This window comes from Chrysochloris asiatica, unplaced genomic scaffold, assembly GCF_000296735.1.
Source record: "Chrysochloris asiatica unplaced genomic scaffold, ChrAsi1.0 scaffold00103, whole genome shotgun sequence".
NCBI classification, from domain to species: Eukaryota; Metazoa; Chordata; class Mammalia; order Afrosoricida; family Chrysochloridae; genus Chrysochloris; species Chrysochloris asiatica.
Genome location: NW_006408621.1, coordinates 4474687 through 4489243, shown reverse-complemented (window position 1 = coordinate 4489243; position 14557 = coordinate 4474687). Strand labels below are relative to the sequence as shown.

The 14557-nt window shown below is 36.4% G+C and overlaps 1 protein-coding gene across 1 annotated transcript in view; it reads left to right on the top strand.

The window, feature by feature from the left end:
- The window catches only part of SMCHD1 (structural maintenance of chromosomes flexible hinge domain containing 1), a 239197-nt gene that overhangs the window by 151076 nt on the left and 73564 nt on the right, over nt 1-14557 (top strand). Inside the window, exons 21-24 of the mRNA XM_006867274.1 lie at nt 685-781; nt 2469-2541; nt 13589-13728; nt 14331-14465. Coding sequence (XP_006867336.1) covers nt 685-781; nt 2469-2541; nt 13589-13728; nt 14331-14465 — 445 coding nt within the window. The remainder of the gene's footprint in view (nt 1-684; nt 782-2468; nt 2542-13588; nt 13729-14330; nt 14466-14557) is intronic.

Genomic DNA, 14557 nt, shown 5'->3' with positions numbered 1-14557 from the left:
GGGCAATATACAGGGAGGGAGAGGGAAGTGGAGACATGGGGCAGATGGGAGAACAATGGGCATGTTCGAAAGGGCTAAATGGGACAGAGATAAAGGATGATATATACACAGCCTTGGAACTGCAGGGCTCTGAGATACAAAGATTGAGTCATGGTTGGAATGGGGGGGGGAATCATGTTAAGATGCTTGACTGTTTTGTTTGTTTGTTTTAATCTTGGTTTCCCTTGCATTATAATATAGTGTAGACATTGGAGAGGGAGAGAAAAGAATAGCCAGAAACACCACACTAGAAGGCTTGTAAGTCCATCTTCTGCCTATAACTGATTAGAATACCTAAAATGGGGCTACAGCGTACCCAGTGAACGAGATTTCTTGTGGAGGCACTAACCGCTTTTTAGAAACCCTGTCCAGCATCCTTATGAATCAGAACCAGCTCTTGACAGCACAAGAAGTTTCAATTTTAATATTTTATTTGTTACATCATTTTCAGTGTTTAGTTCTTTAGTGTCATTTATCAATACTTTTTGAGTCTACTCTTGTCTTTATAAGATAAATTCATGGAATTTTCTTTTTTCAGTTTTTCCTTATTTGAAAGTATTATTTTGTTAGAAAAATGAATTGAACATGTTAATGGTATGAGAAAAGAGTTGAGGGAAAGTTAAATTTTTTTTTTCCCATACCCAGTGGCTTATCTTTGCATTATGAAGAAATAACAAAAGGACCAAATTGTGTAATTCGTGGTGTTACAGCTAAAGGTCCTGTAAACTCTTGTCAAGGCAAGGTAAGTACTATACATAAATATTGTAATAATTGTATATGTTTCTTATATGACAAAAATTGATTTGGAGATTCAAAATTAGATAACAGATTTTGTCACAAGATCCCAGTAATGTTCAGTTCTTGAATGTAATCGGTATTATGTCACCTGACTTAATCAGTTACAGGCATACTTCAGAGACATAAATTCAGTTCCAGACCATTCCAGTGTGTATGAAAGTTATGTTTACACACTATATTGTAATCCATTAGATTTGTAATGAGAAAGGTTTAAATATTCTGAGAATTGCCAAATGTGACACAGAGACATCATATATTAATGATCACATGCAGTTGAAAAAATGGCAGTCATAGACTTTCTCTACAAAAGAGTTGTCAAAACCTTCAATTTGTATAACTGCAGTGCTTGCAAAGCACAATAAAGCATGCCATTGTATTTGTTAAAATAATTGGCACAGTTCATTACTGTTCTTTGTTAAACACTTATGAATTAAATATATCTAAAATATCTTCATGTTGATTACATTTGTTTCACATTTGAAGCAATATCTTCAGCACGGGAATCCAATAACTATGTTGTTTCTTTCTCTCTTCAGTCTTTTCATCTGGTTTTTGTTTTTGTTTTTCGGGGATGGTAGTGGTGGGGACAAAAACTGAGAAATTTTAGTGTACTTCATTAAACATATTTTGTTTGACGTTTCTCTATACAAAGGAAATTGTTTGAAGAGAGAAAACATTAGAAAAGTTCAAGTTGTAAATTCTAGCAAAATAAATTTTCAACTAGGTACAAGAGATGACTTTTCAGTAAGGTATATAAAAGTGGATTTATATGGAATCCCTGATTGGTGCAAACAATTAATGCACTTGTCTGTTAACTAAATGGTTTTCAGTTTGAATTAGTCCAGAGACCCCTCAGAGGCCCTGATATTCTACTTCCAAAAAGAATCAGCCTTTGAAACTCTATGGAGCAAAGTTACACCCTAACAAATATGAAGTCACCATGAGTTGGGTCAGCATGGCGATACCTGTGTAGTAGAGTTGTATATGACTAAAGGGAACACTGACTATTAATAATTTAAGTAATATGGTACTTTTAAAAAATCACCATATCATTTCCTTCAATATATATTAAGCATTTAAACATCAGTATAATTTTAAAAGTAGAATAGGGATTTCAAAGTACTGTACCCTGCTTTGTACAGCTGCATCAGAATAAAGTTTGATTTCTGTACATCTTGCTGAATTCAAATTTTCTAGAAAAAGAGCTTGAAATTCATGGATTTGACTTTAGTAAGATATATTTACAAGAAGGTTTCCAGGTTTTTGTGCTCTTCACTCAGCTTCTTCTGTTAATATCTTATATAACCATTAGGCACTTACCCAAATTAGGAAATTAATAGTGGTATAGTACAATTAACTAAATTAAATTTAGTTTACCAGTTTTTATGCTAATATATTTGTATGTTTTTGTTTTTTAATTTTTTTTCGTTTTATATAATGAATTTTCTGATTCTGATCATTGTTCACAGGTTATACTTTTTGAGTTTGAAGAGACTTGTTTCTAAAGAAGCAATATAAGGAGCTTTCTGTAATGGCATGAAAATAACATAAGGATAATAGTTGAGATGATAAACTACTTAAGGATTTAGGAGTTGAGTTTTAATTTTTTTTTTTTAATTTCTTTTCAACAGAGTTTTAATCTGAAGGTTAATCTTCCAAGTTTAAAAGAAGACTCACAGATCTTGAAAATTAGATTACTACCTGGTAATGCTATTTGCACAAATATTATTAAAACTTTAAAAATAATACTCTTGTGCTGAAATATAATGACACTGGGAATTTTTGGTTTGGTTTAGGTCAGTATGAGTGAGAACTTAATATCAGTGGATTTGGTTTTGCTGTACATGTAAATGTTGAAAATATATTTCAAAGTCAAACATAGCACTAAGAAAAATGAGCAATTAAATGAAAAGAAAAATTTGAAACCGAAAATGCTATTGGAGAACTTCTCTTAGGGATATGCTTCTTTAGGGATATTTTTATTAGGTGCCATCAAATTGGTATAAATTTATAGTGACCCTGTGCACAGCAAAATGAAACACTACCTGGTCCTTCGCCAATGTCACAATTGTTGCTATCTTTGCTTTTCAACACTTTAAAGAGGTGTTGTGCCACAAATTTGCCCATAGCAATAGGTTGTTTCATTTCTTGACTGCTGTTTCCATGAGTGTTGATGGTTGATCCAAACAAAATGAAGTCTTTGACAACTTCATTTTTTTCTCCATGTATAAGGATATTATTTATTAGACCAGTCTTGAGGATTTTTGTTTTCCTTACACTGAGTTTCAATCCATACCAAAGAATGTGGTCTTTGGTCTTCATCAGTACTCTTCACTTTCAGCAAGTAAGGTTGTATCATCTTTATATCACCGGTTGTTAATATGTCTTCCTCCAATCCTGCTGCTATACTTTCCTGTATATAAGTCAGCTTCTTGGATTATTTGCTCATCATTACAAATTGAATAAGTGTGGTGAAAGAATACAACCCTAGAATACACCTTTCCTAATTTTAAACTATTCAGTGTTCCCTTGCTCTTTTTGAACAACTGCCTCTTGGCCCATGTACAGGTTCCTCATGAGCTCAATTAAGTGTTCTATAATATTCATTCACCATAATGCAGTCTCTAGCATTATTTTTAGCAAAATTTTGCCTGCATGGGATAGTAATGATATTGTCCGATGATTTCTACATTCCCTTTGGAATGGGTACGAATATTGATCTTTTCAGTTAGTTGGCCAGGTAGTTGTCTTAAAAATTTCCTGGCATAGATGACTTGAGTGCCTCAGTGCTGCATCAGTCTTTTGAAAAATCTGTTTGTATTCCATCAGTACCTGGTGTCTGGTTCTTTGTCAATGTCTTCAGTGCACTGTGGACTTTGTCCTTCAGTATCACTGGCTCTTCATCATATGTTCAAACGTCTTCAGATGGTTGAACATAATAGACCATCTCTTTCTGGTATAGTGACTATGTGTATTTCTTCCATCTTCTTTTGATGTGTTCGTTCAGTATTTTGCCTATGGTCGCAGTGATGGTTATGTGCCATGGAGTCGGTTCTGACTCATAGTGACCCTGTATAGGGTTTCTGAGGCTGTAAACCTTAATGGGAGCAGAGAGCCTCATCTTCCTCCTGTGGAACTGCCAGTAGTTTCAAACTACTTGAGATAAGCCATCTGTCTTGTAATCATTATGCTACCAGAGATCCTTTTATTCTGCCCATAGAATCCTTCAGTATTGAAATTTGAGGCTTGAATTTTTTCTTCAGTTCCCTCAGCTTGAGAAATGCTGAGTGTGTTCTTCCCTTTTAGTTTTTTAAATTCAGGTCTTTGCACATTTTGTTGTAGTATTTGACTTTATCTTATTGAGCTGCCTTTTGAAATTTTCTCTTTACCTTTTTATTATCTTTTTTCACCTCCTTTCTTCAATTTACTTTAGTGTCTCTAAGCTGAGAGCAAATTTCAGAGTTTCTTCTGATATCCATTTTGCTGTCTTCCTTCTTTTTTGTCTTAATTTCCTTTAACTTTCTTCCTGTATGGTGCTGTTGATGCCATCCCATAACTCCTCTGGTCTTCAGTCTTTAATGGCTAATGTATCAAATCTCTTCTTGATGTGATCTCTAAATTCAGGTACAATATGTTCAAAGTCATATTTTGGCTCTTGTGGACTTGTTTTAATTTTCTTCAGCTTTAGCCTGAACTTGCATATGAGTAATGGATATGCAAGTTCCACAGTCTGCCCTTGGCCTTGTTTTGGCTGATGATATGGAGCTTTTCCACCATCTCTTTCCACAGATGTTTAATTTGATTTCTTTGTGTTCCAGCTGGTGAGGTCCATAAGTGTAGTTGTCTTTTATATTGTTTAAAAATGGTATTTGCAATGGAAAAGTCATTGGTCTTGAAAAATTCTATCATGCCATATTTTCCAACTACTGATCGTTCCTCTTTGTTTCCAATCTTTGCATTCCAATTGCTGGTAATTGCCAGTACATCTTGATTGCATGTTTGAGCAATTTCAAACTGAAGAAGTTGGTAGAATTATTCAATTTCATCATTACTTGCTTTAGCGTGTGGTGTATATAAATTTAAATAATAGTGGTATTAGCTTATCTTCCTTGTAAGCGTATGGTTATTATCTTATCACATATAACATTGTACTTTACACAGATCATGCTATTTTCTTTTTGATGCGGAATGTGATGTCATTCTTCTCAATTTGACATTCCTGGCATGTAAGACATGTGATTGTCAAATTCACAATGGCCAATGCCAGTTCATTTTGGCTCCCTAATTCCTAAGATGTCGATGCTTATGTGTTCCATCTCATTTTTGACAGTTTCCAGTTTTCCTACATTCATATTTCATACATTCCATGTTTTAATTATAAATAGATGTTTACAGCTGTTTTGAGTTGTACCCCTTCAGCAAATGAAGGGCCCAAAGGCTTTACTCTGTTGGCACCATCATGGTCAACTCTACTTTGAGGAGGCAGCTCTTCCCCGCTGGTATTTTGAGTGCCTTCAAACCTGAGGGGCTTATCTTTCAGGCACTATATCTGACATTATTCTGATGTTCTTCATCATGTTTCATTATTCAGTATTCTGGTGCTGGTAGTTTTCCTCTGTTACTCATAAGGTTTTCAGTGACTTAAATATTCAGAAGTAGTCAATCTCTCCTTCTTCTTAGTCTGTTCATCTGAAAGCTCAGCTAAAACCTTTCCACCATGGGTGACCTTGCTGGTATTTAAAATACCTGCGGCATAGCTTCCGGAATCACAGCAACACACAGGCCACCACAGTATGACAAACCGACAGACACGTGATGGATAGCCTTATTAGGTTTTTAATAAAACTGGGTCTGACTTTCCTTTATATTGGTACAATTATTAGATAGCTTAAGAAGAAGCATTTCTAATTCTATTTATATTAAATGATTTTGATGATTTATAAACCAATATCAATATTTAAATGAAACTGTATTTAAAGTTCGATAGGATATTTAAATCTAAGCTATGACATCAATGAACTTGTGTAAAATTAGGTAATTTCTGCTTTCGTAGGGGTTGTTAGGAGAGCTAAAAGAGTTAATAGAGGCAGTCCTCACCTTTGCACAGCTCCGTAGTAACTGAATTGAGTAAACAGTACATAGCAGTTTTTGTTTATTTACACAGTATTATCAAAGTGAGTATTGCCTGTACATGTAAAACATGTTTTGAGATTTGGTAGTTTCTGGTTTCCCTGAAACATGAATTGATAAAAAAGTGCGAATTGGCACATTGGTAGAACTATGAGAATTAATTGCTAGGGATGGATAAGCACTTAATTCTGTTTTTATTTTGGGTATCACCTAAAAGTATGGTTTTGAATGGTAAATTTCTTAGTAGCCAGATAGTTCTGACATGCTTTTGAAATTTTAAAGTGAAATGGCAAATAGAAAGTTGTGTTGTATAGTGATAAAAGCCAAGTAATTTCAAAGTACAAACCAGGATTTGAATTTGATGCAACCACTTACTGACCATGTGACCTGGATGAGATACTTAATCTTTATGGATTCTAGTTTCCTCTACTGAAAATGAGGATAATAATAGCTTGTTTTTCACAAAGATAATTGAGAGAATTATATGAGCTTAGTTCTTAATTAAAATTTAGCAGAGCTCCTTACATATGTAAATAATACATAAAAACTAATGACATTATTATAAAGTGAAATAAGTATTTCCAGACTATTCTTTGCTTGCTTGTGTTATCAGAATTTAGCATAAATTTGAGTTTTAGATAACATTGTTCATGGTATAATTCAGGTAAGTTAACTTCAGAATTGTAAGCTCTCTCTTATTAAATCTTACTAGAATTTTGGGCCTTGACTTGCTTATGACATTAAAGTAGTGAACAATCTAAAGAATGAATTATCTGGATATGTCATTACATGCACTGGTATTTTAAATCCTCTCTTCTAAAAAAGTTGTATAGTTATGTGCCCAAGAAGTTAGTCACTCTATACAGTTGAAGGTAACTAAATTTAAAAAGTAGTTTAATAAACTTTACTTTCTTTTTAAATGCTTTTCTCCTCAGTACCTGTTATAGTTCTCCAGTTCTGCTGTAACGTCACTGCCACAAGTGGAAGGCTATAACAAATAGAAATTGGTTCCATTGCAGTTTTAGGAAGCTAGAAGTCCACATTTAGGGGAAGTCTGTCTTTCTATCTCGGCTGAGGGGGAAAACCTTGTCTCTTCTGTTTCTGCTTCTGGGTTCCTTGAAGGATCTTCATGTGGCAGGCATCAATTTTTCCCCTTTGGTCTAGGAGTTTTCAGCCCAGGGATACCTGATGCAAAGGATGAGTTGTGCTCCTGACTCTTCTTTCTTGGTGGTACTGAGTGAGGCCCTTCCTTCTCTGGTTCCTTCTCTTTCCTTTTATCTCTTGTGAGATGAAAGGTGATAGAAGCCACACCCCAGGTGAACTCCCCTTACATCTGATCAGTTCTGTGATATGAGTAAGACTGGTGACAAGTAAGCATCCCATCCTAATCCTGCCTTACACTAGCATTGCAAACATAACCTAATTCTGTATTATTTACCATAGGCAGAGGTTAAGATTTACAAAACATCACAAATTGGAGGATAATTACATTAGATTACAGAAATAGGACAATTATACAATACTGGAGATCATGGTCTAGACAAGTTGACATGTTTTGGGGACATAGTTCAAACCATGGAACATTGTACTACCAACCACAAGATCAGTGGTTTGATCCCACTAGCCTGGAGAAAGATGAGGCTTTCTGCTCTCCTAAAGATTTACACTCATCTGTGAGTTTGTCGTACTGTGGTGGCTTGTGAGTTGCTGTGATTCTGAAAGCTATGCCACCAGTTTTCTAAATACCAGCAGGATCGCCCATGGTGGATAGATTTCAGATGAGCTTCCAGACAAAGACAGACTAGGAAGAAGGAATGACAAACTACTTCCAAATATTTAGTCACTGAAAACCTTATGAATAGCAGAGAAACACTGTCAGATATAGTGCTGAAAAATGAGCCCCTCAGTCTGGAAGGCACTCAAAATGCAACTGGGGAAGAACTTCCTTCTCAAAGTAGAGTTGACCGTGATGATGCGAATGGAGTAAAGCTCATGGGAGAAGAGCCTGCAGGACCTTCATTTGCTGATGAGGCACAACTCAAAATGAAGAGAAACAGCTGTAAACATCCATTGAAAATTGGAACATGGAATGTATGAAGTATGAATCTGGGAAAATTGGAAGTTGTCAAAAATGAAATGGAATGCATAAACATCGATATCTTAGGTATTAGTGAGCTGAAATGGATTGGTACTGGCCATTTTGAATCTGATAACCACATGGTTTACTATGCAGGGAATGACAAATTGAAAATGCATGGTGTTGCATTCATCGTCAAAAAGAACATATCCAGATCAGTCATGAGGTACAATGCTGTCTGTGATAGGATAATATCCATGCACCTACAGGGAAACCCAGTTAATACCACTATTATTCCAATTTATGCACCAACCACTAAAGCCAGTGAGGATGAAATAGAAGAATTCTACCAACTTCTTCAATCTGAAATTGATCAAACATGCAATCAAGATGTATTGATCATTACTGATGTTTGGAATGCAAAGGTTGAGAGCAAAGAGGAAGGTTCAGTAGTTGGAAAGTATGGACTTGGTGATTGAAATGATGCTGGAGAACACATGATGGAATTCTGTAAAATCAGTGATTTGTTCATTTCAAATACCTTCTTTAGACAGCCTAACAGACGACTATACATGTGGACCTCACCAGATGGAATACATAGAAATCAAATTGACTACATCTGCGGAAAGAGAAGATGGAAAAGCTCCATATCATCAGTGAAAACAAGGCCAGAGGCAGACTGGAACAGACCATCAATTACTGATATGCAAATCAAACTGAAACTGAAGAAAATGAAAACAAGTCCACAAGAGCTAAAATAAGACCTTGAATGTATCCCACCTGAATTTCGAGATCATTGAAGAACAGATATGATACATTAAACACTAAAGCCCGAAGACCAGAGGAGTTGTGGGAAGGCATCAAGAACATCATACATAAAGAAAGCAAGAAGTCATTAAGAAGACAAGAAAGAAAGAAAAGGTCAAATGGAAGAAAGGAGGAGGAAGTACAAGAACTGAACAGATAGCTAGAGAAGATAAAGCCAAATATTACAACAAAATGTGCAAAGATCTGGAATCAGAAAACCAGAAAGGAAGAACACGCTCAGCATTTCTCAAGCTGGTGGAACTAAAGAAAAAATTCAAGCCTCGACATTCATTATTGAAAGATTCTCTGAGCAAATTATTGAATGATGCACAAAGCATCAAGAGAAGATGGAAGGAATACACAGAGTCACTGTACCAAAAGGAAATAGTTAATGTGCTACCATTTCAAGAGGTAGCACATGATCAAGAGCCAGTGATATTGAAGGAGGAAGTCCAGGATGCATTGAAGGAATTGGCAAAGAACAAGGCACCAGGAGTTGATGGAATACATCTTGAAATCTTTCAAGAAAGTGAGGCGGCACAGGAGGCACTCACTCATCTCTGCCAAGAAATTTGGAAGACAACTATTTGCCCGACTGATTGGAAGAGATCTGTATTTGTGCCCATTCCAAAATGTGACCCAATGGAATGCAGAAATCATGGGACAATCTCTTTTATATCCCATGTGAGTGAAGTTTTGCTAAAGGTAATACAGAAATGGCTACAAGCATACATTGATTGACAGAGAACTTCCAGAGGTTCAAGCCAGATTCAGAAGAGGCCGTGGAACGAGGGATATCATTGCTGATGTCTGATGCTTCTTGGCTGAAAGAGAATATCAGAAAGATGTTTACCTGTGCTTTATTGACTATGCAAAGGCTTTCAATTGTGTGGATAATGACAAGCTATGGACAACATTGCAAAGTATGAGTATTCTGGAACACTTAGTTGTGCTCATGAGGAATCTGTACCTGGGCCAAGAGGCAGTTGTTCGAACAGAACATGGGAACACTGAATGTTTTAAAATTAAGAAAGGTGTGCGACAATGTTGTATTCTTTCCTCATACTTATTCAACCTGCATGCTGAGCAACTAATCCGAGAAGCTGGGTTCTATGAAGAAAAATGTGGCATCAGAATTGGAGGAAGACTCATTAGCAACCTGTGATATGCAGATGATACAACCTTACTTCCTGAAAATGAAGAGGACTTAAAACTACTGATAAGGATAAAAAAGCACAGCCTTTGGTATGGATTGCATCTCAACGTCAAGAAAACAAAAATCCGCACCACGGGACCAATAAACAACATTCTTATCAATGGAGAAAAGATTGAAGTTGTCGAGGACTTCATTCTTATTTGATCAACTGTCAACACTCACAGAAGCAGCAGTCAAGAAATCAAAACGACGTATTGCATTAGGTAAATCTGCTGAAGAGCCAAGATGTTAGCTTGAGGACTAAGGTGCGCCTGACCCAAGCCTTGGTATTTTCAATAACTTCCTATGGATGCGAAAGCTGGACAGTGAATAAAGAAAACTGTAGAAGAATTTGATGCTTTTGAATTTGGTGTTGGAGGAGAATATTGAAAGTGTCATGGGCTGCCAAAAGAACCAATGGATCTATTTTGGAAGAAGTGCAGCTAGAGTGCTCCTTGGAGGCCAGGATGGCCAAACTTATTATCTCATGCTTTGGACATATTGTCAGGAAGGACCAGTCGCTGGAGAAGGATATCATGTTTGGTAAGGTGGAGAGTCAGAGAAAACGAGATGGATTAGCCATGTGGAAACATCGATGGACTCAAGCATGGCAACAGTAGTGAGGTTGGCCCAGGATCAGGCAGTGTTTCATTCTGCTGTGCATAAGGTCGCTATGAATTGGTACCGACTAAATGGCACCTAACAACAACAACAACAACAAAGATTTACAGCCTCAGAAAGTCTATACAGGCTCAACTGTAAGTCAGAACAGATTTGGCAGCACCCAGTTATCACAGTTCAACCCATGACATTTTACCCTTTGCCCCCTAAAATCATGCCACATTGAAAACACAGTCACCTTGTCGTATCATCCCAAAAGTCTTAAATTGACTCTTAAGTCCTACATCTCATCTTCTGAATCATCTCAATCAAATATGTCTAAGACTTTTTCCATCCTGGGTCAAAATTCTTCTGTAAACCTGTGAAATATAGACTACAAATTATATATTTCCAAGGAACAATGGTGGATTAGGCACAAGGTAGACATTTCTATTACAAATGGGGAAAATTGAAGTGATGATAGTTACTGGCAAATCCAGAACCCAGCAGAACAATTTGCATTAACTCTCAAGGCTTGAAAATCATCTTCTGTTCTCTGAGATCCTCTAGGTAGTGGCCCTGCCCTCTAGACTGTGCATGTTGGCTATGCTATCTGGATCCTCCTGGCCCAAAGCTTCAACTTTGTCCACCACAATGGCAACTCTGCTCCCTTGACACTGAACCTCCTCATTCTTCTAGTCCATCTAAGTTTATTTTCATTTTGCACAATTCCTTTTAAAGTCCATAACTTTCCTCTCACATTTTACTATATTGGAAAGAAGAAACCACACAGCCCCTTTAAGATCTTTCTTAGCAATTTCCTCAGTCAGGTATGTATGTTCATCACTTAAAAGTTCTACCTTCCATGAAACATTTGAACAGAAGTTAAATAAGTTCTTTGCCACTGGATAAAATGCATCACCCTTCCTCCGTTGTCCAATCACATGTTCACTATTTTCTTTTTAAGTTTTTATTGTGAACCGAGTGATAATTAAAAATGTGGAATGCTTCACAAGTTTGCATGCCACCTTTGCTCAAGGGTCGTGCTAATCTTCTCTGTGTCATTCCAATTTTAGTATATATGCTGCCAAAGTGAGCACACTGTTTTCTTTTAAAGCCTGATTAGAAACACATTTGACATCCACATTTCTAGCAGCATTCTGTTGCTGGTGCCATGTATATTCTTGAAAACAGTTTAGACTTTTACTAAGGCTGTCAGTTCTTTCTGGGCTCTTATCAGAATAGTCTCTTCAAGACAATCTAGACTTTTACTATTGTTGTTATTGTATAGGGTTTCTGAGGAGCAGCTGGTGAGCTTGAACCACCACACCAGCCTTGCGGTTCAGAGCAACTTGGCAGTCCAGTGCATTAGCCCACAGCACCACACCAGGGCTCCAGGCTTTTAATAATGGTGGTGGTGGTGGTGGTGGTGGTGGTGGTGGTGTGCCATGGAGTTGGTCCGACTCATAGAGACCCTGCATAGGTTTCCTGAGGCTGTATATCTTTACACTAGCAGAAGGCTTACATCTTTTTCATGCGTAACAGCTGGTAGTTTCAAACTACTGACCTTGAGGTTAGCAGCCCGACTTGTAACCACTGTGCTATCGAGCTCTTTTTTACTATTGTTGTTGTTAAGTGCCATTGAGTCGATTCTGACCCATAGCAACCCTGTACAGGGTTTACAAGGAGCAGCTGGTGAGCTTGAACTGCTGACCTTACAGTTTTGCCGTCTGGCGCATGAACCCACAGCGCCTCACCAGGACTCTGTTCTTGTTATTGGTGGTAGTTATATGCTGTGGAGTCATTTCCAACTCATAGCGACCCTGTAAAGGCTTTCCGAGGCTATAAATCTTTACGGGAGCAGAAAGACTCATCTTTCTCCTGCGGAACAGCTGGTAGTTCCGAACTGTTGACCTGAACGTTCGCAGTGTAATTTATAACCACTACGCTACCAGAGCTCTTTCCATTTTTACTATTAGGCACCTTAAAACATTTTAAGACTGCACTGTTAGCTGTCTGTTAGAGCTGTATCCCACTCTTCTGGTATCAGATTCTGTCTTGGTTATCTACTGCTGCTATAACAGCAGAATGGCTTTAACAAATTGAAATTTATTTTTCTTACCATTTAAGTGGCTAGAACTCTAGTTTCAGGGTACAGGCACTAGGGGAAGACTGATAGCTCTGAGGACAGGTCTTTGTCTCATCAGCTACTGTTTCCTGATTTCTTGGAGATTTCTATATGGCATCAGTCTTTACCCTGCATCTAGAAGGTTCTCTGTGCAGGGACTCCAGATCCATAGGATGTACTCTGCTTCCAGCTTTTCTTTCTTGGTGGTTCACTTCTCTTTCCTTTTACCTCTTATAAGGGAAAGGTGATCCAGGGAAACTCCCCTTCCATGACCTGGTCTTGCTGTGACCTGAGTTAAGTTGGTGACCTCAGTAAGCATCCCACCTAATCCTGCCTTATTAACATAGCAAACATAACCTAATCTGGCTTCATTAACCACAGGCAAAATTAGGGTTTAAAACACATCACAAAATGGAGGATAATTGTATCATATCACAAAATGAGGACAATTGTACAACACTGGGAGTCATGACCAAGCCAAGTTGACACATTTTGAGGGAATACAGTTTAATCCATGACAGCATACTTTTGAGATTATATGTGATTAGGGCTTTTCTAAAATGATATATTATGATGTAGTATAAAACTAAACCTAAATATCAATTATTATGTATAAGTAAGACAACTTTGGAAGTGTTATGGAGTCTATGTATTTTGGAAATAGAAATGATGAAACATGGACAATGCTTTTTTTCACATTCTTTCTTTTGGCGTTATGTATAATATATATTAAAACTTTAAATATTATAGAGTTGTTCCTATATTTCAGTCTTTGAAACCCAAATCTGTATTTAATTATGTAATTTCCTTGTAGGTCCACCTCATCGATTGAAAGTGAAACCTGATTCTGAAATTTTAGTTATAGAAAATGGAACAGCTTTCCCATTTCAGGTTGAAGTTTTAGATGAATCAGACAATATAACAGCACAACCAAAATTGATAGTTCATTGTAAGGTAAGCTTATTATGATATAAAATATATAGATTGTATTTGGAGTGCTGTGTTAGTAAAGAGAAACGACAATATCTTTTAACTAATTTATTGTAGGATTTACATAGTCTCTAGGTTTTTACAGGTAATAATTTATGCAGAAGTGTATGAGAAATTTCGTTGCCAATAGTGTTTACCCATTCCTGTCAATAAAGATGCCAACTACACTCAGTGTCTTAATGAAATTTATTAATGAAAGTTTCTCCCCTCTCTTTATCTGACTCCAACCCTCTTATTTTGGATGAAATAGTTCATTTATGAACATCATAGTAGTAATATTCTTCTGAATTGGAAGTTATGGAGGTAGATTTAAAATAAAGGTAAAAATACCCTAACAGATAAATAAATAGAGAAGAGTTGGTTTTTCTTCTGAAGTGGATAAATTTTACTTAATGTTGTAGAAAATTTTAATTTTCATTCAAAAATAACTTAGAATTTTTTTCAAGTTATGTTAAGAACTTGCCCATTTCTAGTTGCAATGAATTATCTGAAATTTTGAAAAAAATTTATTGAGTAATTAATTATGGTTGACTGGGATCTTAAATTATCTTTTATTCTTCTAATAGTTTTCAGGTGCTTCAAACCTTCCTCTCTACGTTGTAGATTGCAGTAGTTCTGGAACTAGTATTTTAACTGGACCTGCAATTCAAGTTCAGAATATTAAAAAAGACCAAATGCTTAAAGCAAGAATTGAAATACCTGTAAGTTATTAACATTATTTATTAATTATATTCACTTTTTATGCAAATACTCTTCAACAGCTTTATAAAGTATTTTGTGTAAGTTGTTTGAC